A 23,484-nucleotide genomic window follows, 5' to 3' on the forward strand; every position below is an offset into this window, starting at 1 on the left:
TTAGTTTGATGCATGCCTTTATTTGAGATACGTTCATTACAGTACGTACATTTCCTTGAGTTAAGACTACATTACCTAACAACGTAAAACATGTTTTGTTACAACAGTAAGTAAACATGTTTTAAATGAACCCATCATTTCGCTTTCCAATGACTACACTAGTACTAGAATAATAGCAATGTTACATCTTCAGATATACAGCATATTAGTGACTAATAACCATACTTATTTTATTTTATTGAATTCACTGTGAATTATGGTGTGATGACTAAGAGAATGTGGGCAGTGGAAAAAGACGTTCCCAGACTGCCATACGTTCTTTATACAGCCCTTTCTTCATCTCCAAATCTGAACCAATATCCAGATAGGCAAGGTTCTTGGGAGTTCGCTGTTGCCATATTACATTTTCAAAGAGGTCTGACTTCTGAGGAGTTGGGTTTCTGCAAGAGAATGTTCACAGAAATTGAGTCATCTCTTAAAGGGAGTATGAGGATATATGAAGATGGATTAGAGTATATGTTAAAACTACTAATACATCCATGGACCTTAAATTATGTTAAAAAATCATGAATAAATACTAAATCTGTACTCTCAGACTTCATTACACACAACCATTCAGAATGGAGTAACTCAACACGAAATTTAAAATGCAGAATAGTATATATCAAGGTGTAGAAATTCTAATATAATGCATGCGAATTCTTCACACAATGCTTAGCAAATGGCCAATAGTTGCATTTTTATTTGCAGAATTATCCACTGCACTGCAAACCTGGAAGTTAATAAGGGTCACTTATTGTGATTCTAAAAATAAGATGAATACATGAACAATTTTTCAACATAATTTGTTACTGTAAATATTAGTGACACCTATAATACTCACAAGCTCCTTTATTACATGAATAACAAAATAAATATATAATGCAACAGCAGTACATATGATGTGAAAATAAGCAGGTTAGTACACAAAATAAAGAATTTGAGGTAGAACTCATAAAACATAATTTCCTATTGTATACTTCCCACAGTTTTTGTGTTCTTAATGGAGTATTTAGTTTCCAGTAATATAAATTTGTAATCAAAATTCGCCTAATTCATGGGCTGGTATGTTTTTCTTTATGCACATATGATCATAAAATTGAGTCTTATTTTAGTCAAACTCTTATTGTTTGCAAGTGACGTTAATCTAAACATTTCATTTCATTGCCTTGTTGGTAATTTTTGACTGATAAAGAATATTTCATACATAAATTGAAAGTACGTTTATGATCTATCAATTGACTGAATTTGACATACCTGCCTCAAATGATTCATCACTCAACACTATCCAGCAGAAAACTAATATAGATTTCATGTAGTGGTCATTTTGTTTTACAGTGATTTCACAGGCCAATACTTTTCCTTAATGAAGGAAAGTTGACTAAGATATTTCAGAACGTGTGGTAAGTGTGCATGTAACCAATTAAAATATTTTCAGACAACAAAATAAGTGAACCAGGGTATCTATTATTATTATTTGTATTATGAGGCTTGTCCACAAAGTAAGTTTCCCTGGGGCCATTTACAGAAACAAAACACAATTTCATGGAAATATTTATTGCAACAGATACAGCAAGTGTTCAGCTATTTTTCGACATAATCGCCACCGGAACGGAGACATTTGTCATACCGTGGGACCAACTTTTGAATACCTGTGTCATAGAAGTCTCCCACCTGGGACTGGAACCACTGTGTGACAACTATCTCCGTCTCTCTGTCATTCTCAAAACGCTGATGCTCACCAGACAGGAATTTCTTGAGATGTAGGAAAAGATGGAAATCACTGGGAGCGAGGTCCAGGCTGCAGGGTGGATGATTACACACCTCCCAGCTGAACTCCTGCAGGAGACTTGCTGTCCATCGAGTCGTGTGTGGCCTAGCATTATCGTGCAGGAAGACAATACCGGCACTAAGCATCCCACGCCGCTTGTTCTGAATGGCCCGTCGCAATTTCTGCAGTGTTTCACAGTAACGCTCAGCATTCACCGTCTCACCTCTGGTCAGGAAGTCGACGTGGTCTGTCCCAGAATACCGTGCACATCACTTTCCGTGCCGACAACGTATGCTTGAATTTCATCTTACAGGGAGATCCACTGTGACGCCAATGCATTGACTGCTGCTTGGTTTCTGGGGTAATGTGTGCAATCCACGTTTCATCACCTGTGATGATCCGGTCCAGAAATTCATCACCGTCATCATGGTACCGCTGCAGAAAGGTCAATGCTGACTCTATGCGCTTTGTTTTGTGTTCTGGTGTCAGTTGCTTCGGCACCCACCTGGCGCACAATTTCCTGAACAACAGATGCTCCGTGACAATTTCATGCAACAAGGAGCGGGAAATCTGCGGGACATGACTGCTGAGTTCCGCAATTGTGACGCGACGATTCTCCATAATGTGTTCCCGCACAAGCTCTACCAGGTCGTCTGTAATGATGGATCGCCGCCCACTGCACTTCTCATCATGCACACTTTGTCGACCTGCTGAAAATTGTCTGCACCACCGACGCACCATCTGCTTGCTCATGACGTTAGGCCCATAGACCCGGCACAGCTGACGATGAATTTCGATCGGCACTATGCTCTGTGCATTGAAAAACTGACCGCACTTCACAGTCGGCGGTAGTTGGAATAAGATCCTCCATCTTCAACAACTGCAACGATGGTACTGTGGGAACGCAGGAAATTCCATTTGTGCATGCGCCATGCTACGTCGCTTCGCGCAATATAAGGTTGCTAGCTGTGGGATGAGTGGGAAGCTTACTTTGTGGGCGTACTACGTACATTATACAACTAAACTATGGCAGCAGCAATTACAAATATGCAGGACCTAGGAAAATGTCAGTGCTTTATAACACTTCAATAACAACTAACTACACATATAAATGAATAGAAGGCAACAAACACTGACCTGAACAGCAACACTGCGAAGAGCATAATTATGAATATTGTGGCATGTAGAGCCATTGCTATACAACGACCGTGAGATGCGCGGATATACCAGGGCCGTTTCTGGGCAATGGCCCGGTAAACACGCTCCCTTTGCTAAACAGCAGATTCATAATAATGCGACAGTTTGACTACAACAATAGAAACAGGGTATCTCTACGTGGTCCATGCTGAGATGTTATAAGCAAGGGACAAAGTCAGTTGAGGGAGCTCTGTACAGGAGTCTGTGAAGATAAGGTTTGAGCCAGAGGCAAAAGAATCTTCACTGTTAAAATCCATTACCAGGAAACGTCTGATGACGACACTGCAGGGTGGAGAAGGCTTAGCGTGTAGTTATGACCTGTAAGTGGTCAATAAATTTATCCACCAATCCAAACCTTGTTTATTGGCAGACACACGTACTATTATTTTGCAATAATAAGTCAACAATCAGATGCAATGACCATATGATGGAGAAGGCTCTTAGATGTTTAGTTACTGAAAATCAGATTTATGGATACTTGAGACATACAAGATCAGGTGACAGAAAGAATTATGAGCTGTGGAAGAATATATTGTGCATTGAACATACCAAAAAATGACAAAATGTTCTAAATAAGGAAATTTTCATGCAGTTCTAGCATAAAGATCTAAAAGACCGACAAATTGGCACATGTGTTCTGTATAAAAGATATTTCAGAGAATGCTAACATAAAAATGTAAATTATGGACATTCGGCAATCTGCATGTTGTTGGAATAAAAATCATATCTTTGCTGTACTTGAATGTTATATTCAAAAGTTCTCAGGTTCAATTCTCAGAGCAGAGGGCAGCTATCATAACTGAGATTAATTATGGTACATCCAATATTGAAATAGGCTCTTGTAACAATTCATGACCAATTCCTTTCAGATTCCTTTGAGTTTGTCATTCATTTATCATCCCATTCAAAACTATGCTAGTTATCCACGTAGTCAAGAAATCATCATTAAATAAGCTAAAAAATAAACAATATAAGAACACTGAAAAGCATTACTGGTGCTATTAGAAGAGAAGGAATAGGGAATTGGATAATGGGAGGGCTTAACTAAAGGGTATACTGAACAAACCAAGATTATTTTGGCAATGTCATGTGTAAGAAAAAACACAGAATAACAAACTGAGATTAATGTATGGAAAAGAAGTCAATGACATACTTAGAACTCAGGAATGAAGGTATTAAGTTAAGCAGACATAGGGAGAAAAATAGCAGGAAAGTAAAAGATAGCAGACAAACAGTTACTCTAAGACAAAAGCGAATGTTAAGAATTCTAAAAATTCACATTATGAAAATTGAAAATTTCTAGGTGAGAAGCTGTGTAATAGTTGATCACATATAATGGAGATAAAGAGTGCTGTGAAAGGACTTCTTGAAGAAAACACCCTATCTCGATAAAATCTTTATGCTCTTACTTAGCAAATACTCTGCTCATCTTCATTCCTGTATGTACCTTAGTCTACAAATATCACTCATCATAAAAGAAAGATGCCTTAATTTTATGTTCATTTTACTCAATTGTAAGAAAGAAATTGTTACCCTGTTTGGATGAAGTTTGCCCACATCTTGGTTTGTCTCTCCACAATTTTAGTCTCAGGATCTTCAGGTTTAAAATATGGGGCTAGTGTGGGTATGAAGAATAAGTACATTTGGTCATCATAGTGAACCACCCCTGAAAGTAAAATAAAACTTGATAATTTATAAAATGATTTTTTTCAGTTAGAGGGAGAATATTCTTAATCATCCAGTAAGTACCATGCTGTGTTACAGTCTGAAATATTTCCATAACCTTGATTAAATATTTTTTATGACTAAATATATTACCATTTTTTTCTAGATTGCCTTTGTTATGTAGCTAGAAAATGAAGACAAACTACAATAGAAATAAATTTAATACTAGATTCTTTCTTTTATGTCTTGGGAAGACAATGTGTTGAATAAACATGGCACATCTCAGTTTTGAACTTATTACTCTGTGTAACTTCACATTTATCGAAATCTCAAATGTCCATTGCAAGGAGACAAATTCACATTTAGTAAAATCTTGGAAAATTCTGTCATCACCTTTCCAGTTAGGGTGTTTACCAACATTTCAAAGAAAACTTTTGTCTCCACCTGAAGGGCAGATATTATCACTGATAATTAGTACAAGCAGCAAGTACTTACCGACATTTAGCACACATGATATACAGTAATGAAACCCATAACATCTGGCTACCACTCAGATCAAAACTGTGCTATATTGACATGTGACACAAGTGGTGGATTAATGTGAGGGAATATGATTTAAAACATACCATATGGAATGTTCGTATGTGGACGATACACACTACTATAACGGCCTTGGTATGAGAACTTGTAGTAATAGAGAGGTGCACCGCTCAGATGAGATATAACAGTTGAAGCCCTGTCTTCAGGAAATCCAATTATGGCATCTGTAAATAACTGAGAGCAAAAATACACTACAAACAAAAATTTGTTTTATTATTTCCAAAATTATTTCATTACACTTGCCTGTAAAATGTTACAATTTGTTTTGATGTTTTTAAAAGAAATACATGTAGATGACTCCAACCACCACACTAGCAGTTGGAGGCTGAGGCCAGAAAAGGAATCCACAAACTACATTGCAGCAAACAACTGAAATGCCAATCTGAAAGATATGGTTATGCATAAATATCTTGGGGCATGAAAGAAGAACCCATCCTATTGATGAGGCTGACAGAATTTTACCGAGACATCTCTATTATAAATATTCATAATCAGATTCCGTGAGAGAAGTAAATATAAAGATGGGTCGACCTCAGACAGAGAGTTCCAAATGAAAGCAGTGGTACAAGGAGGAAACTTAGCTTCCAGGAAGAAATTTATGTCATCACAGCATTCATAGTGGAGAATTTAGATTGGGTCTATAAGTATAGAAACATCTATATTCTATCTAAGAGGCAAATCATGATTAAAACACTTGACAACTACCAGATCATTTCAAATCCAGCCTGGGAATGCCATCAGTCACTTTTAAATTGACTGAACATACAGGGCTTAATTTATAGGTGTTATGTCACTGCAGTATTGAGGGGTAATGGAACTGCCAATCAATTGGCAAGATTGGGATCTACATGTCCTTTTATAGGACTTGAACTAGCCTCTGCCATCTCAGCAGAGTTACCAAGAAGTCTGTCAGGGACTGAACGGAGTCCACAGAAACTACTAGGAACCCTTACAGGACTCAAACATGCGAAGGTTTTCTTGCAAGGACTCTCTGACAGAAGAACTAAGGACCTATGAAATCAAAATTGAAACCGGTTATGATGGGTGGCAGGACTACTTACAGGACACTGTCACCTGATTGGGAACCTTTTTAAATTATAATTAACCAATAAACCCACATATAAAAGATGCCTGTAAAAAGATGAATCAGCCACACATACACTATGAGAATGTGAGGCTGCAGCTACATCACCTAGCACACTAATTCAACAGTCAGATAACTTCCAAGACACCTCTTTAAAACACTACATTTCTTTTGAAGTGTAGGATTATTGGGGCACTGGACAGATGGCAAAACACTTTAGATCACTGATGGTGGCAGTGCAATGACCGGACAAGGCTAATCCTTATCCATCCATTCATTCCATCGTTCATTCATACATACACACACATACATAATGCTTAAATATATCTCACTGGTTACTGATGAAGATGAAGATGAAGATGACGATGGTTTTATTAATTTTGTGACTACTATTTTATTTTATGACACTGGCAGTATCTACAATATTATCCAGTAGAAAAAATAAAATTGTCCCTGTGTCTAACTAATTAAGCATTATGCTATGAAGGTGCATGGGGGGGGGTGGATGTATAGAACATTTTATTCACTTCGACACTAGATGTAGGTGAGTGGTCAGATTCACATCCTGGCCACTTCACCCCCAGTACCCATTGGAAAGGAGGCTGGGTGGGTCCCAGAACCAGTCAGTGGTAGGATGGTTGTTGATAAACTGATAAGAGCTTAACAAGGAAGCAGTCATGGTCTAATTGCAGTAATTTGCAAAACTTGTTTGCAAGGCTTAAAATAAAGGTAAAATTGCCCCTGTGATTAATTAATTAAGCACTGTGCCTTGAAAACCTATGGAGGACTGCAGGAATAGATCCATGATTCTTTACATTGGCACTAAATGGAGGTGAGTGGTCAGCTTCACACCCAGCCGCTTCATCCCTGGGGAAAGAGCCCCCAGTACCCATTAGGATGGAGGTTGGGTTGGCCCCAGAGCCGGTCTGGAAGCTTGGAAAAGACAAAAACCTTGCCCTACTGGGAATCCGCACCCAGCCCATGAAGCCTGTAGCTGTCGCTGTACCAACTGAGCCATCCCGACTAAACTTGCCTGGAAGAATTGAGGAAAGCTATCTAAGACTTAAATCAGTGCCTCAGCTGATTCAAATTGAGCACTTCATGAATGCAAGTCTAGGACAGTACCACTACATCAATGTGGTATCTGAACACAAGAAAATGTTTCAGTGCTTTGATGGTTGAACTTACCTCTCCTAGATCTGATAAAGAAGTATTGGTCAGATGTTGACCTTTCAAGTAGAATTTTCTGAGCTCTTGACTGATAATATGAGATCGCTCTGTGTTCCTTTCATAGAAGAATGCTATTGGAGCCACAGTATCAAAGTTATTGTCCATATCCTCAGCCAAAGAGGAGTTTAGAATGACAGCTGTGACAAAAGAGTAGTGTTAATTCAATCTTCAAACTTGCATCCTCAAATTGTCAACCTTCATGAATAAGAATCTGGTAGGTATTCTGACACATATGCCTCACTGTTGCTCTTATTTCAAACGCTGCTTGATAAATATGGCTCCAAAATCTTTAATCTGTAAATAGTGGTGAAATGAAGAAATCCAACTAAGTTTTAAAACTGAGATAAGAATTGAAAATTTTTAAAAAATTAAGATCAAGAACGGAACCCAACTGTCAACGATTACAGAGATATGAATATTTGAAGTTCAAGAATGATTTATGCACAACTAAGCTATTTTCATGAGAGAGTTCTTACATTTAATGAGAAACATTATTTGAAATAGAAAGCCATGTTTAAGACAAGTTTAAATTTTAATAGTGTCAACTCCAAATCATTCATCCACGATTATCCAAGTTTTGTTTTATCCAAGTGTCCATGAAGTATACTTTAATTTCTTCTATATTATCATACATTTTTATGCATGTAGACATTGTTTGAATTCATGTCTTCTCATCCCAAAAAACAATGAAAGTGTTGGAGAGAGAAAAATATATGTTCTAATGGTATCAGTGGATATATGGGAAGGGGTATGTGTCTGTTCCCAATGTCTTTGCTGAGATGTGTGTTCAAAGGTTAAACACCAGCTGGGAATGAAGAGAGCAGACAGACTGGTGGCTGGCAAGATTTAAGCAATATTACAGTATTCATCAAAATGCTGTGCAAGGATGACTCATTAAGGCCAGTGCTACTGCAGCTGATTCTGTTCAATAGAATTTCATGCTAGCACAAAACCTAAAACTTAACAAAATTTACAGTATGTATAGTCGTGGACAGTAAGAAAAGTGTACACCTGTTCATAAGTTATCTAAATAACTTGCCATCATGTGTAGTGAAAATAAGTTTGAAAATCATGAAACAAAACTTGTATTGATTTTCAAAGCAGACCCACAGAATCTGAATGGCTGAACTACACAGTTGATCTAGCAATTTAGAGTACACAAAGACTCTCATACTATGCATTCCTAAAATATTATCCTAGCTCTAAAAACCATGAGTAGTGTACGAGAAACATTTTTATGTTAGATTTATACTCACATAACAATAAATACAATCTCAATTAGCTTCTTCACAATTCAGTTCTCACACAACACATCAATACATACAATAAAAGTGGAACTATTGCAAGTTTAATATGAAGCATAAAAGACAGACATGTCAGAAGTATTTAAAAAGTGAAACATAAGCAAAATATAACATGCAATGGCAGGTTATATAGATATTGGTATCAATTATGTAAGAAACATTTTGACATATTTCTACCCCCCATTTGACTCTTCTAAAATAAGCTGAACTTAAGTGTGTACTTACACAGTGCTTTATGTGAAACTCCATCCTTTGTTATTCCAGTGATTAAGGGCACTTTGGCAAATTTTCCAGAGAGAAATAGTTCTGTTGGATCAGCTTCTAAAAATCTTTCAGCAATCACATCTGGTTCAATTACTGGGATATATGTGGTAACTGGTTCAGGGCCCCATTCCTGCAGACAAGATACTTGCATGAGGGCATACACATTGGAATCACACATGGAACTAATGTGATCTTGTTTCACTGTGACATATATAGAGCTAGAACAAAGTCAAAACCAAGTCAATACTCTAACATAAGGTAGGAAGCAATAATCAGAGGGCACAATAGTTTAACAAACTGAGAATAAATAATTAAAGAATAATGTAACATGTAAGAGATACCTGAAAATGTGGTAAAACTATGAATACTTGGGAATTACAATCATAAATTAGATTCATGATGAAACAAGGAGACAACTTATGAAAATACTTTTTCTATTCAGTTCAAACGCTTACTATATTTCCATTTCCCAAAACACCCAAAGATCAAGATTTATATATAGCACAATAATTCTGCAAGTTGCTTTCTACATGTGCAAATAAGGTCTCTTAATTTGAGATAAGAACATAAATTAAAAATGTCTGAAGACAAATTTCTCAGGAAAACATTCAAACATTGTATTGTATTGTATTGTATTTTATTTTCATCCGTTTTGCTACATAGTAACATTTGGGCACGTCATTCAGTAATATAAGTTAACAAAATAAATCTACATAGTTACAACAGAACATAGGATATCTAAGTCTGTCAACTCTGTATCTAATAAAACAATTAACTCCAGTAATTTATTTCTCAGACTTTGAACATTATGGTGTAATATTAATAACTCATTTGATGTTAAAACCTGTCTCTTGCCAACCTCACTAGTCACTATTTTTATTTCTTGTTGGGGGCTACCCATAAAAATCCTCACTTCTGTGTTTAGGTAATCTGCGAGGTCTTTTTGATAAAAATGATGAATTAAAAGGACAATTTAAAATTACGCACAATGCAAAAAAGGTAAACCGCCTCCATGGTCTAGTGGTCAGAATTCCTGCCTACAAATCCAAAGGTCCGGGTTCGATTCCGGGCACTATTAGATTTTCTGAGAAGTAGTGGGTCTGGAACGGTGTCCACTCAGCCTCGTGAGGATAATTGAGGAGCTACTTCAAGTAAATAGCGGCTCCAGCGGTGGGGATTTGTTGCGCTGACCACATAACACGTTCAATCTGCTAAAAGATGGCACTAACTTCACCGACAAGCAGCGGTCGCTTGGTCGGTGTAGTTCGCTTGTGGACTGGAGCCATGGAATTTGTTTTTTGCAGCTTGTAAGAAAGGTAAAGTTGTCCCCGTGCTTAACTATTTAAGCACTATGGGGGAATGGATGTATAGATCTACATTTTCTTAACCTCGGCACTAGTTGGAGGTGAGTCATCAGCTTCATGCCCCGGCATCTTTATCCCCATTACCCATTGTATATGAAGTTGGGTGGGCTCCAGAGCTGCTCTGAATGACATGGAGAAAAGAAAATTCTTGACCCTGCCAGGATTTGAACTTCAAGTCCTTGGTCATTCATCCCGTAGCCAGTCACTATACCGACTACGCTATCCTGGCTCCTGAATGCATAATTTGATTTGTATGTCACTCAGCATTGCTAAGATGATGAAATTCAGAAGTCTATGAATAACTTAGCATATATCTACAATACAGCAAGAAGTGTGTCCAGAATTTTAATAATGAAACCTTACAGAAAATAACCATTTTTAACACTGAGAAGCTACTGAGAGAATGTCATTATGAAAGTTCTTTTATGAAGGTATGTTGTGAGGAAAGGACACAGCTAATGGAGGGGACTCAGGATTATGTGCAGTGGTAAGCTTTGGTAATAGTGATGTTAAACTTTCTGACTTTCCTACTGTGTGCTAGAAATTATTACTTATTTCAGTAACACTATCGCAAGTATGCAAGTACTATTAACTTATGACTGAACTAAAAAGTTATCACTACCGTTGCAGGCAGCCCCCTAATTTAATGTTTCGTAATTCCCAACTGACCATAACCTATTGTGTTCAGAGTATCCAGGACTCCGCATCAGATATATGATAATAAAGGTATTATAGCATGAAAATAATGAGTAAACAGAATGAAAGCCACACTGTCTGTTGAAACCAACCATTTAATTTTATAAATATAGGAAATGAAATTTCATCATTCATATAAAGATTCACTGTAGTTGTAGAAAATGTTCATGTAAATGTATGTACCTAATGTACTGCCTGTCAAATTAATGTGGATTACGAATGTGAAAAGCCCAAATATTTCGGTTTCCTTTCGATTGTTACTCTCATTCCAAATTTCTGTACTTTTGCAAATAATAATATTCATAGTTTCCCTTTAAAACTATTTTATTTATATGCAGAATATGTAAAGCAAAAATATAAAGACATTGGTGTAACCATGTCTGAATAAACAAATGAGAGTTACAAACTTAATTTCATTTTTAATTAAAAGCCATGCCATGAAGGTTTATGGAAAATGAAGGTGTAGTTGTACACAGTCTAATTCTTGATACTAGCTGGAGAAAAATGTCCAGTTTCATGATCGCCTGGGAAAAAGATGTCTGCATGGATGGGGGGGCTAGGTGGGCTCAACAGATGGTCTCTATATTGCAGTTGACTCAAAAATTCTTTTCCCTGCCTGGAATGGAGCCTTAGAAATCCAGGCCTTAGTGCAGTCAGCATACAGATTAGTATATTTTTAAATTGTACGTGTACTTACAGCCAATCTGTTCAATGAACTAGCAATTTCCTGTGCTCCCTTCTTCATGAGGCAATCCTTTATTTCTTGTGAGGTATATGTTGGACAATTTAACAAAGCGGATTGCTTCTTTGCAAAGGCGAGACGATTTTTTTCAAAGAATGAATCCAGAAACGAAGAACCACTCATGGCTATTCCTTGATGGAAGAGGCCTACAGAAAGAGAAATTCCTTTAATGAATACTAATACCACTGCAAATTCTTTTACTTATTTCATACAACTGAAAGTTTAATAATATTAAATTTTATTTAAATGACCATCAAAACAACTTCAAAAGTAACTAATATTTACTGAAAATCACTATAAGGTTCGACCTCACAGGTCACCTCAGAAACTCTGTTATTGAAATGCCATTATCTTTTTCTAACTTAATGAAATGGATGTAATTTTTTCAATAGGTTTACACCCTTTTTTATATATTTGAATTCTAGACATGTTGCATCAGTATTCCTAAAGAAAATGGTATGATGATTGGTACATGTACTAGTTGGCAATAAAACAATTGTAAAACAAAGAAGAAGTAAAATGTATATATGTATATACAAGATGTGTGTATTTGTGGATTGTGATTATTCTAATAGCAATGACTAAATAACATCTTCACATATAGGTAGCCATGTTGTTGAAATGTATAAATGGTCATTTTGTCAAAATAAAATGCTGTAATAAACTGGTGAAACTATGATGAACTGTCGCAGGAATAGTATAATCTCATGTGATGTCAACTAGAATGTACAATGTATCATAATTTGGGATTAACATAAAATTTATCTGACAGGTGCATCTATGGATCACTGGTTCAGCAAAACATGTTCATAGTTGGATATTATTACGTTAATATTTTGTTGTGAAGTGTTCCCATTAATGATTCATAATAAGATGACAAAAAGGGAATTTCTATCTGAAATTCTGCTCCTAAAATTATAAATAAAAGCATTTCACTGTAGCAGTTTAATGCAACATTATTTACTCCAATCACGACAGTGCATGCCATATGTAACACTCTACGTGACAGTAAAGAAAAATTAAAACGCATAATAAATATAAGAGAAAATAAAAAGAATGAACATTGGCAACAACAATATAATATGACATTCGATTATTATTACTAACCTTGTGACATAGGTGACACCATGTGCAACATTACACTAATAGAGCCAACACTGTAGCCTGCAATAGTGACACTGTCAGGATTACCACCAAATGCTGCAATATTCTGTTTCACCCAATGCAGTGTTGCTACTTGATCCTTCATTCCATAGTTCCCAGGAAGCACTTCATCACCTGTGCTTAAGAATCCTATAAATATAAATTACAAAAACATGGGATTCTAAAAAAAGAATTTGACTCTATGGACAGAGGGTGGGAGGTGAGTCTGCACACTACTGATTTTTGGAAAGAAGCGAAATTAAAAATGGGAGAAAATATACCAAAAATTAATACCAGAAATTAAAATTATTCCTTTAAAATGCATTCTGCTATTCTCATCAATGCAAGGGGATCAGTAAAAATAATTTTAAAATTCTAAAATTGTATGATTCGAGGTTCTCACAGCATTGCTTTTGAAGAGTTCTATCTTCTGGAATATTAAAAAGAATAGAAAAGCTTAAAGTTCTTACAAATAAATTAAAAAGTTATTTATTACAAAACTGTTTTTGCTCTCTGCAGGAGTTTTTGATAAAAATGATGACGGTAGTTTGGTGGCTCTGGTTGGTTCTGATGTGGTGTGGTTGTACATAGATGGTATAGGTGTATGCATTGCTTTATATTGGATTGCGGGGGGGATGTCATCCTTGGTTGCTAACTTCAGCAGGAGTACAATGATCCTAAGATGATTGTATTGTTCGTAGTCTTGTGTATAATGTTGTAATTTTTTAAGATTTGTTGACTTATAGTTTTTAGATAGCTTAAACTGACTTGTCCAATTGTACTTGTGTAACAGTTTATGGATGTAAATAAATTATGAATTATGATTTGTAGTCTATCAAAACTGAAACCAACATTTCTGATGAACATGCCACCTCGATCTTCAGGGCTGATGTTTAAGCCAAGCAAAAGAACAGCATAAAGAAGGCAGTGAGTACAACATGTTTCCTTCCTGCTTCAAGCTGATTTGTGGCTTGGTTTACACTTCATCCTTCAGCTTAAACACAAGTTTGTCAGCGACATTATTGAGCACTTAATCTTTAAATTCACCTAAAGCTCCCAGCCTGTAGTTGGTTGTCACAAGAACAATGTCGTGATCCATCAAGTACTGTGGCCCATACACCTTACTATGTCCAGTTGCACTGTAAAATCCACCAGGATGGAAGAACACCATGACTGGTCTCTTCAGGTTATATTGTACTTCTGGTAGCTATAAGAAATGGATTTCTTGTTGACATATTATGTTGTTTGATTAAAATATATAAAATTCTTTTTCTTTTCCATGAAATGAAAAATTTCAATAACATTCTGAGCATTAATATTCTCAAACATTACAAAAATTAATTGTAATACAAAAATTGTAATATTAGGTTCTTTCAATATCTCCACTTCCATTTAAAAGCTCAGTTAAGCAGCCATTGTTATTTTCTCATATTTTACCATTATTTCCAGTAAAAACTGCTCTGAAAAAAAATTAGTGTTAAATGACTGTAATCCAACACAATAATATTCACATTCAAAACATGACTTACTTTTGCCTCCATGGAAAATAATTGCTAAATAACTGAAAATTTCTTCCATAAAATATAAAATATTTTAAGTAATTTTACTAATTCTACTGTATATAGGGGCACGCGGTAGCGTAATTGGTTGAGGGGCTATGCTACAAGCGGGAAGGTCATGGGTTCAAGTCCTGATGAGGTCATTTCAATTGACCCAATCCTTCCATCCGCACTATGGCCCTGGGGTGGACTCAGCCTCTAATAGAAATGAGTACCAGGAATTAATTAAATAATTTTCCTGGGGATTAAAGCATGGCCAGCATGTAAGGCTGACAACCTTACCATCATCTTTGAGCCAATTGTCTAGATAATGTGGGAGCCTCAACGTCTCACAACCCTATGGGCCTTCACAGCCTCTTACAGGAATAGCTTTACTTTACTTTTTACTGTATATAAGTTAACAACAGTTAACAAGTATCCTAAAAAATATAGCGTATACTACGAACGCATTTTGTATGTGGATGACACCACAATTATAGTTATTTCAAATGATCTAAATACTTTGAATGATAAATTAAATATAGTAATGAAACACATTTCTAATTGGTTTCAAAATAATCAACTGGTACTCAATTTGGGAAACACTCATTTGATTTAATTTACTACCCTAAAGGCTCCGGAATATACATTATCAGTAACATAATAATTTAGGTCTTAAAGTTGAAGATAATGTTAAATTTTTGGGTATGTATGTAGATCGTCATCTTAATTAGAAACAACACTGAAAAATTATTAAAAACATTGAATACAGCATGTTTCATGCTGAGGAAGTTAAAGTTCATTGTTGGTAAGCAAACCCTATGAATGGTCTCTTTCTCTCATTATCTGTCCTTGAATATGGTATTATTTTTTGGAGTTCCTCCTCAGCAATGAAAAGCATCTTTGAGGCCCAAAAAAAGTCAATTAGTGTTATGTTAAGATTGAGTCCTAGAAGCTCTTGTAAAGAAGACTTTCAGAGAATGGGTATTTTATCAGTTCCTTGTTTATATATATATGCTATGATGATGTTCATTGTTAGACATAATAATATTTATCAAACAAATAATGTCATTCATTATACTACATACATACATTCATTATATGCACAAGACAGTCAGAAAAGTTGCATGTTTCCTCAGTAAGACTATCTTTGATTGAAAGGGGTGTGTTGTATTCATCAATCATAATTTATAATAATCTGCCACTAAAATATACAAATTTTGAAAGACAATGTGAATATATTTAGGCATACATTGAAAAACTTTCTTCAAATGCTTTTAATCAATAGACGAATATATTTCAAGCAAAACTTTAGCTGGATAAATAAATATATTGTTGTTTGTAATTTTGACAGACAAAGCGTGCAGGAGACCCCAGAAGATAAACTCAGTGCAATTGAAAGTGAAAGTGGAAATGCTGAAGTGCAGTGGAACAATATAAAAGAATGCATGTTAGATACTATTAGTGAATTGGTTGGTAAAGGTGAGAAGATAGCAAGAAAACCATGGGTTACACAGGAGATGATGAGTAAAATGGAGGAGCAAAGGAAATGGAAGAATGTAAACAATGAAGAAGGCAGGAGGAAATACAGGGGACTGAGGAATGAATTGAAAAGAGCCACAGACAGGGCCAAAAAGGAATATCTTGAGAAGATATGTAATGAGATTATAGAATTTCAAAGAACAGGACGTTATGATTTGATTTACATGAAGACAAAATAACTAGGATGGAAAGAGAACAATTGGATTCAACATATTGGCATCGAAGACTCCCAGGGGAATAGAATAGTAGATCAGAGGCAAGTGCTGAAAATTTGGAAAATTATATTACAGAACTATATGATCGACCTAATTGGCCAGAAACCTTGGAAGTGGAACTGGAAGAAGAAGTAGTTACAGACGAGAAAGGACCATAAATTTTACAAAGTGAAGTGGAAAAAGCTATCAAGGACATGAGGAATGGAAAGGCTACAGGAGGTGATGATGTACCTGGAGATGTGCTTAAGTTACTGGGAGAAGGTAGTTTGAAAACACTGACAAAACTAATAAACACCATATATGAAACTGGGGAGTGGCCCAAGGACTTTACAGAAGTTACAATGATTGCCTTAAAGAAATAGACAAAAGCTACAAAATGCAGCGACCATCATACAATAAGCCTTATTGCACATACAGCAAAGATAATAGCAAAGATACTTAAAAGAAGAATCTAAAGGAAAATAGACGATATACTTGGAGAGGATCAGTTTGGATTTAGAAGAGGAAAGGGAACCAGGGATGCAATTGGGATGATGAGAATTATAGCAGAACGAACTTTGGAGATAAATGAAGAACTGTGTCTTACTTTATAGACTGGCAGAAGGAATTTGACCACGTACATTGGACAAAATTAATGCAGATCCTAAAGGAAACAGGCATTGATTGTCGTGAAAGAAGATTGATTAGTAAATTGTACATGGATCAGAAAGTTAGAGTGCGACTGGACAGAGGGGAGACAAGAAGTATGAAGATTAGAAGAGGAGTTCAACAAGGATGCTGTTTATCACCAATATTGTTCAACTTGTACAGTGAATGCCTTACCAAAGAAGCTCTGGATGGGCTTGGAGACTTCAAATTAGGAGGGAAAATTATTCAAACTGTGAAATATGCAGATGACCTTGTATTAATGGTTAAGGAAGAAACTGTGCTACAGGGTATGATTGATAGACTAATCGAAATTTGAAGGTGCTATGGCATGGAAATGAATGTGGAAAAAACAAAAGTAATGAAATATCAAGACAACCAACGGCAGTCACAATAAAGATAGACCAAAAACAACTGGAGAATGTGAAATGATTTAAATATTTGGGTAGCTTGTTAACAGATGATGGAAGGTGTATTGTGTGAAATTAATCTAGGATTGCCATGGCAAAAGCTGAATTTAGCAAGAAGAAGAATCTTTTTACCAGCAAATTGGACTTAAATTTGAGGAAGAAACTAGTGAAATGCTACATTTGGTGCATGGCTTTGTGTGGGACTGAAACTTGGACACCTAGGGCAGAAGATCAGAAACACCTGGAAAGCTTCGAAATGTGGTGTTGGAGAAGGATGGAGAAGATCAGTTGGACCGATTATGTGAGAAATGAAGAAGTGTTATTTAGAGTCGGTGAGCAGAGGAATATCCTACACGAAATAAGAAAACGGAAGGCTAATTGGATTGGTCATATCTTACACGGTAACTGCCTCCTAAAATAAGTTATTGAAGGAAAGATAGAAGTGACCAGAAAACGAGGAAGAAGACATAAGATGATGCTGGATGACCTTGGGGACAGAAGAGGATATTTTCATTTGAAGGTGAAAGCTCTAGATCGCATCAATTGGAGGAACTGTTTTGGAAGAGATTGTGGACCAGTCGTCTTGACAGATTACAGATGAGTTAATGAATGAATTGTTGACAATGTGCCTAAGCTGTGACTGATAATTTCACCCATTATATTTGGTAGTTCTAATGGTGTATAAGTGTCTTTTGTCATTCTTAATTTATTTGTAATTGTTGTTGACTCAACTGTTTCTTTGCAATCAAGTCTTTTTATAACACAAGTTCTATAACCGATCTGGATTGGACAACAGATCAATGAAACTATGAACTATGTATGTATGAATGTATGTACAACTTGTACTAGTTTATGCTGTACAGAGCACTTCTTCCCCATATCTGATATTTTTACATGAATGCACTTATTTGCATATCTCATAACCTTTATTATGTGTCCATCATTATTCAACCAATTTTTATCGGTCAGTTTTTGTTGATTGTACAGTCCAGCAATGTATCAACTGTGCTGTATAGATATCATATATATTTACAGGCCATTATGCTGTAGGCCTACAGTATATACACTCTATGATGTTTTTGAGTATCCATAAAACATTATTTGTGTATGTTTCTGAGGGAAGTAAAATATTTCAATTCTGTAGTACCTTTAACTGTGAAAGATTGTAAAGCAAAATATGAGTTTTCTCTGCTTCATTAAGCATCACACCATAAAGACATATGAGGGAGTGAAGATATAGCTCTAGGTACTCTTAACTTCATTGGAGAGTGATCAACTTCATGCCCTGGGCGGCATTACCCCCTGTGAAATCCCCCTGATTCTGCTTTGGTGGGAGACTAGGTGTGCCACAAAGTCAATCTTGATGCTGTTGAGAGGAGAACGAGCTCTTGCCCTTGCTGCATACTGAATACTGATTTCATGATTGTCCAGCAAATGGCCTAGTCAATATACAGACTGTGATATCATGTATCCATTGGATACACTAAATGATAATTGTAAAAAATAAGTAGGAAGATTTTAACCCAATATTAGTTGTTTCCAACATCACTCAAATCAAAATAAACTTATGGTTGACCAGTTGGAGTGGATATAGATGCTTATCACCCACTTTTTGCAAAGTTATCAAGTCACAATGTATCCCAAGATTAATGCCCAACATATTTACCTTAGTTGTGTATACATTTAGAAATAAACAATCTTCTGAGGTTGAAACAAAGTAGTTTTCTTCTGGTTGAGGACATGCAGCACCATCTTCAGTTGCATTCTGGATTCCCTGCCATGGGTCTACTGGTACAGGGGCCTATGGAAATAAGACCGTCCTTTAGAACCTTCAGGAAATATATAACATTCACAAGCAAACTATTAGAACTGAATATTAGGAAATGAATGTGTAAATTAATTGGGTAATTTATTTATTTTCACACAGCAGTAGTAGAAATTTACACCTTGTATAATATCGTGTTAAGGACATAATGTTCCCATTTTAAATGATCTGTGTTACCTCACAGGGAATGTAACAGGTGGAGAAAATTTTTGACTGCCGCAAAGTTATATTCCTTATCAAGTAAGGAATTGTAATTATTACACAATTAGACCAATCAGAAATATAAAGACTGAAGTTATGGCAGAAAATCTCATCATCTTGTAAAGAACCAATATGAATAATTAATTAATAGTAATCTTAAAATCATGTATGAAATAGTAACTCTTCCTTATGCCACAAAATTAAAAAAAAAATAATGTTGTGTTACTAATAAAATCATACAACTTCACTGACACCATCATTCAAGGAAGTTTCTCTTTCTGTTCTAAAGAATGTTTTTAGGACAATTCAAGCCAACTGGGAAGCCTTACTGAAATACTGATACAGCAGGTTCAATTTCATCTTCTTATAAATGACAAAATATAAAAGCAGAAGCAACTGAACACTCATTTCTAATCTATGTATATTTAATTCAGTGTTGGAAATTTTATGGTCTTCTGTGATGTAATGCCATGTAGCCTGATGACACGTTACCAACATTCTGGAGGACCAAGGTGTCTCCATCTTCAGACCTTAAGACTTCAAGACACTCTTCTTCCAAAACAGTAATGTTCTACCTTCTACCTTAAGTTGGATATAGGAGACTCCTTCTAAAGAATGGTGAACTTCCTCAGATTACATGTCACTTTACAGAAGACAGCAATCCTCATATTCATTGCATGAGAACTTCAATTCTTGAAGTTAAATTCCTTACCACATAACCTCTCTATAGGGTGCACACTGGTTTAGTGGGTGGAGGTGAGCAGTCAGACTTGTGTCCCAGTCATTTTAACCTTGAGGGGTGGGGACAGGTACCCAGTAGATTGGAGACTAAGTAGGCACAGGATACAATCTGAATGTGGCAGCAAAGGGAACAATTTTTTGGCTTTCCAGGAATTGAAAACCAGAGATCAAGCCAGACCCCCATATTACTTAATATGGTATATTAATTCTAGAGGTCATCTGATTCTATAAATACATATATCTAGTAACTTCGACTCTGTTCAGAGAAGAATGCTGGAGAAGACAGAATTGCTTTCCACCTCATGAAAAAAGCAAATTTTAAGCAAATGAATAGCACAGCCACAATTTAGTTATCCCTGGTCCCATCTGCGTGTGATGCAGTAATCTCTAGCATGAGCAAATGTTGTCAGATGTTCATTTGAACTACAAAGAGTGCAGTAGCAAGCTTGCAACATTCGGAGTACATACAAGAGTGTCTAATAGAAGAGTGTTCAAAAATAAAATGTTCAACTAGTAACACTGCTGGCCAACATGAGTCGATTGACCAATGCTGTTTCGAGGAAGATGGACAACGTTGAACGCTAATATGATGTGTCACTAAATCAGGAATGGACAACAATCTTTTATTTATCAATATTTAAACAACGTTCTCAGGATATACTCACTTATTTTTACAACATATCACGTGCTGTATCTCTGCCAACATAGGACATTACAGAAGAAATTGCGTCTAGTATATTGTCCCTTATCCTATACCCACAACAAGAAATTAATGGGTTCTGGATTAGATGAAGCTGTTTATTGGATAAGTTGTTTAAATTGCAATTACAAACACTAAAAAATAACGTCTTCCATGTGATGCAACCTGACTAGCCTGTCGTTTTCTGGTTCTTAGCTGAGCTGTTTTCTTCTGCTCTCAGCTCTTCTCCCTTCGCTTCTGATCTGTTCTCCGCTCTGGTCTGGTCAAAGTCAAAGTCAGAGTCAGAGTCACATTGTCTTAGTGTTGAGCCTCATCTGGGTCTCATGACCAGATATTTATTACTGTTTGACTGTTACGGTCTCGTTTTCTTGTGGGGCGCCCTCTCTGACTAGAGGACGGGTCTGTTTTCTGTACATGCTGCTGTCCCTTGCCAGTGCAGTCTTTCTCGTGTCCGAGTCCCTTGGGACTCACGACCATATGTGATTGTCTCAGATTTGATACTTCCCTTTTCGTCGCCTCCTACAACTCGCAAGGTCATGGTGGAGGTATTAGACCCCGCTTCCACACTGTCACTCATTTGGTCTGGTCTGGTCTGGTCTCGTCTCTTGTATTCTATAGTCGGAAGGACTAGAAAGACACCTTCTTCAACGGTTCAGTTTCGCGTGTTCTATGCACTGGTCGCTGGTGTATTCGTTGCCGCGGGAACTGCACTAGTTCTGGGTTTCACTTTCGTCGTAACGTCTGTTATATATACTTTGTCGCTTGAACCTATTTCATTGTTACCCCGACAACGAACGGAGCCGTGGATACCGAGCCGATGCGTAACAATGAACACCCGCTCTGACTTAGATATTCTGACTTCCAGGCGGCACACCACATTGTTCCCTCCTTAAGGCTATACGTCCCGGACAGCCTAAATGTGTGTCACCGTTCTTTCTTTCCCGAGGATTCCTGCTCCTCTTCTTTTTCTCTGGCTCGGTTTTTCCTCTTATTGGTTCTTCTTCCATTCCGGTTAGTAATGACCATTCTCCATCCGCTACCAGTTGTCTCTCTTAGCAGGCGCTCGTCCCGAGAGGTTCAATACTATGGTTTAGTCTGTTCAGGTACATCTCAAGTTCTCTCTCTCCCTCTCTTTCACTCTCACTCTCATTCTAGCGGTGGAGGTCGGTGCTTCTACATTACCAGCTTCTGCTGTTTTCCGTTTCGGAGGGGGTCGATCCCTCCACAGTGTTAAAAAATGGTCGTTTTTAATGGGACACGAGATCCGACAATTCGTTTCACAGTCTGCAGCATGGTCATCTTCTCGTAGGTCTTTCCAAGGATTTGGCCGGCTACCTTCTCGTTCCTAAGACGCAGCTGACTTTTTGCGCCTCGATCCCTCATTCTCGAGCTGCCTTCCGGATCCACACGACGTCTTTTCCCGGACGTCTGTTCTCTAGGTGCTCCACTTGCAACGTCATCCCTGTTCGACAGACAGTCCTTCATGCCAGCGTCCCTTGAACCGTGCTACTTTTACATGGCGGGTCATCCCTCTGCCGGTTGCGGCCAACTTCTTCCTTCAGGATCCCCAAGTTCCCTGAGTAAGTTCCTTCCTGAAGGCGTCTCTCCTGCGTCGTGCCACTGCTGCACGACGGGACATCTTCCTAATGGTGACGGTCGCCTTCTTCCGGGATCCACATTATCCCCGGGCCGTTTTCTTTCGCTGACCGTGACGCCCTGCAGCCGGATTTCGGTCCCTACGTGTCAATATTTTGATCTAAGCAAATGTGAATATTTTGAAATCAAATCTACTGTGGCAAGAACTGGTTCTTCGTAACCGAATGATTAGGTTGGTTATTTAACGACGCAATCAGTACCAACACTATATATAGTATCGATAACAGGATGATTAAAGAATGTGGACCAGTTTGTGGAATAAAAATTGGCGGGGGAATTATAGTACTAGGAGAAAACCCTCCCCAGTGTCACTTTCTCCACCACAAATCACACCTACTCCGAGATCGAACTCGGCTGCCACAGTCAGCAGCCCGCGGCTAACGGCCTGAGCTATGGCATGAACTCATAATCGAAATGTAAGACCTGACTCTTCAAAAAACAGTGGGAGCTCGGACATCCTGTTACATGAAACTCTTGCAGCAATACGAGTATGATGTGAGAGTTGTCACTTCTTCCCCTGCATACATCAAATCGTTCGTAATCGAGCTGATATTTCTCATCTAAAATACATAAGCAGAAGACAACAGAGTTAAGAGTTACACGACGGCTTCAGGTATACGCCATGACCGTTCTTACCTTAAATCTTAGATTTCCAACAGGTGGCTGAGCGAAACGAACTCCTCGGAAGGAATATATGGGCCTTCCGAGACGAGACTGAATGACACTCCCTCTCAGAACCCCATGCATCGTCGTAACAAGGGGTGACCTGTCATGCGGCTGCGATGCACTCGATTTCGGTGAGAGAGCTACCAGAAGACAAAACACTGCCGTCCTATACATTTCGCTGTCTCAGAATAAACTCTTCGAGCTATTTCCTTCACATATATATGCACATGCTGATGGTGAATTTTC

The 23,484-nt window shown here is 37.2% G+C and overlaps 1 protein-coding gene across 1 annotated transcript; it reads right to left on the minus strand.

The window, feature by feature from the left end:
* LOC111874735 (esterase FE4) lies at nucleotides 1-23,484 on the minus strand. Its single transcript, XM_023870477.2, has 10 exons — nucleotides 23,209-23,484; nucleotides 19,116-19,250; nucleotides 14,147-14,306; nucleotides 13,064-13,249; nucleotides 11,912-12,102; nucleotides 9,116-9,284; nucleotides 7,545-7,723; nucleotides 5,299-5,446; nucleotides 4,541-4,673; nucleotides 1-440 (listed from the first exon to the last, which is right to left on the minus strand). Exons 1-10 carry the CDS (start codon nucleotides 23,410-23,412, stop codon nucleotides 269-271), a joined length of 1,677 nt encoding a protein of 558 aa, XP_023726245.1. The 5' UTR covers nucleotides 23,413-23,484; the 3' UTR covers nucleotides 1-268.

Source organism: Cryptotermes secundus, unplaced genomic scaffold (assembly GCF_002891405.2).
Source record: "Cryptotermes secundus unplaced genomic scaffold, Csec_1.0 scaffold390, whole genome shotgun sequence".
Taxonomy (NCBI): domain Eukaryota; kingdom Metazoa; phylum Arthropoda; class Insecta; order Blattodea; family Kalotermitidae; genus Cryptotermes; species Cryptotermes secundus.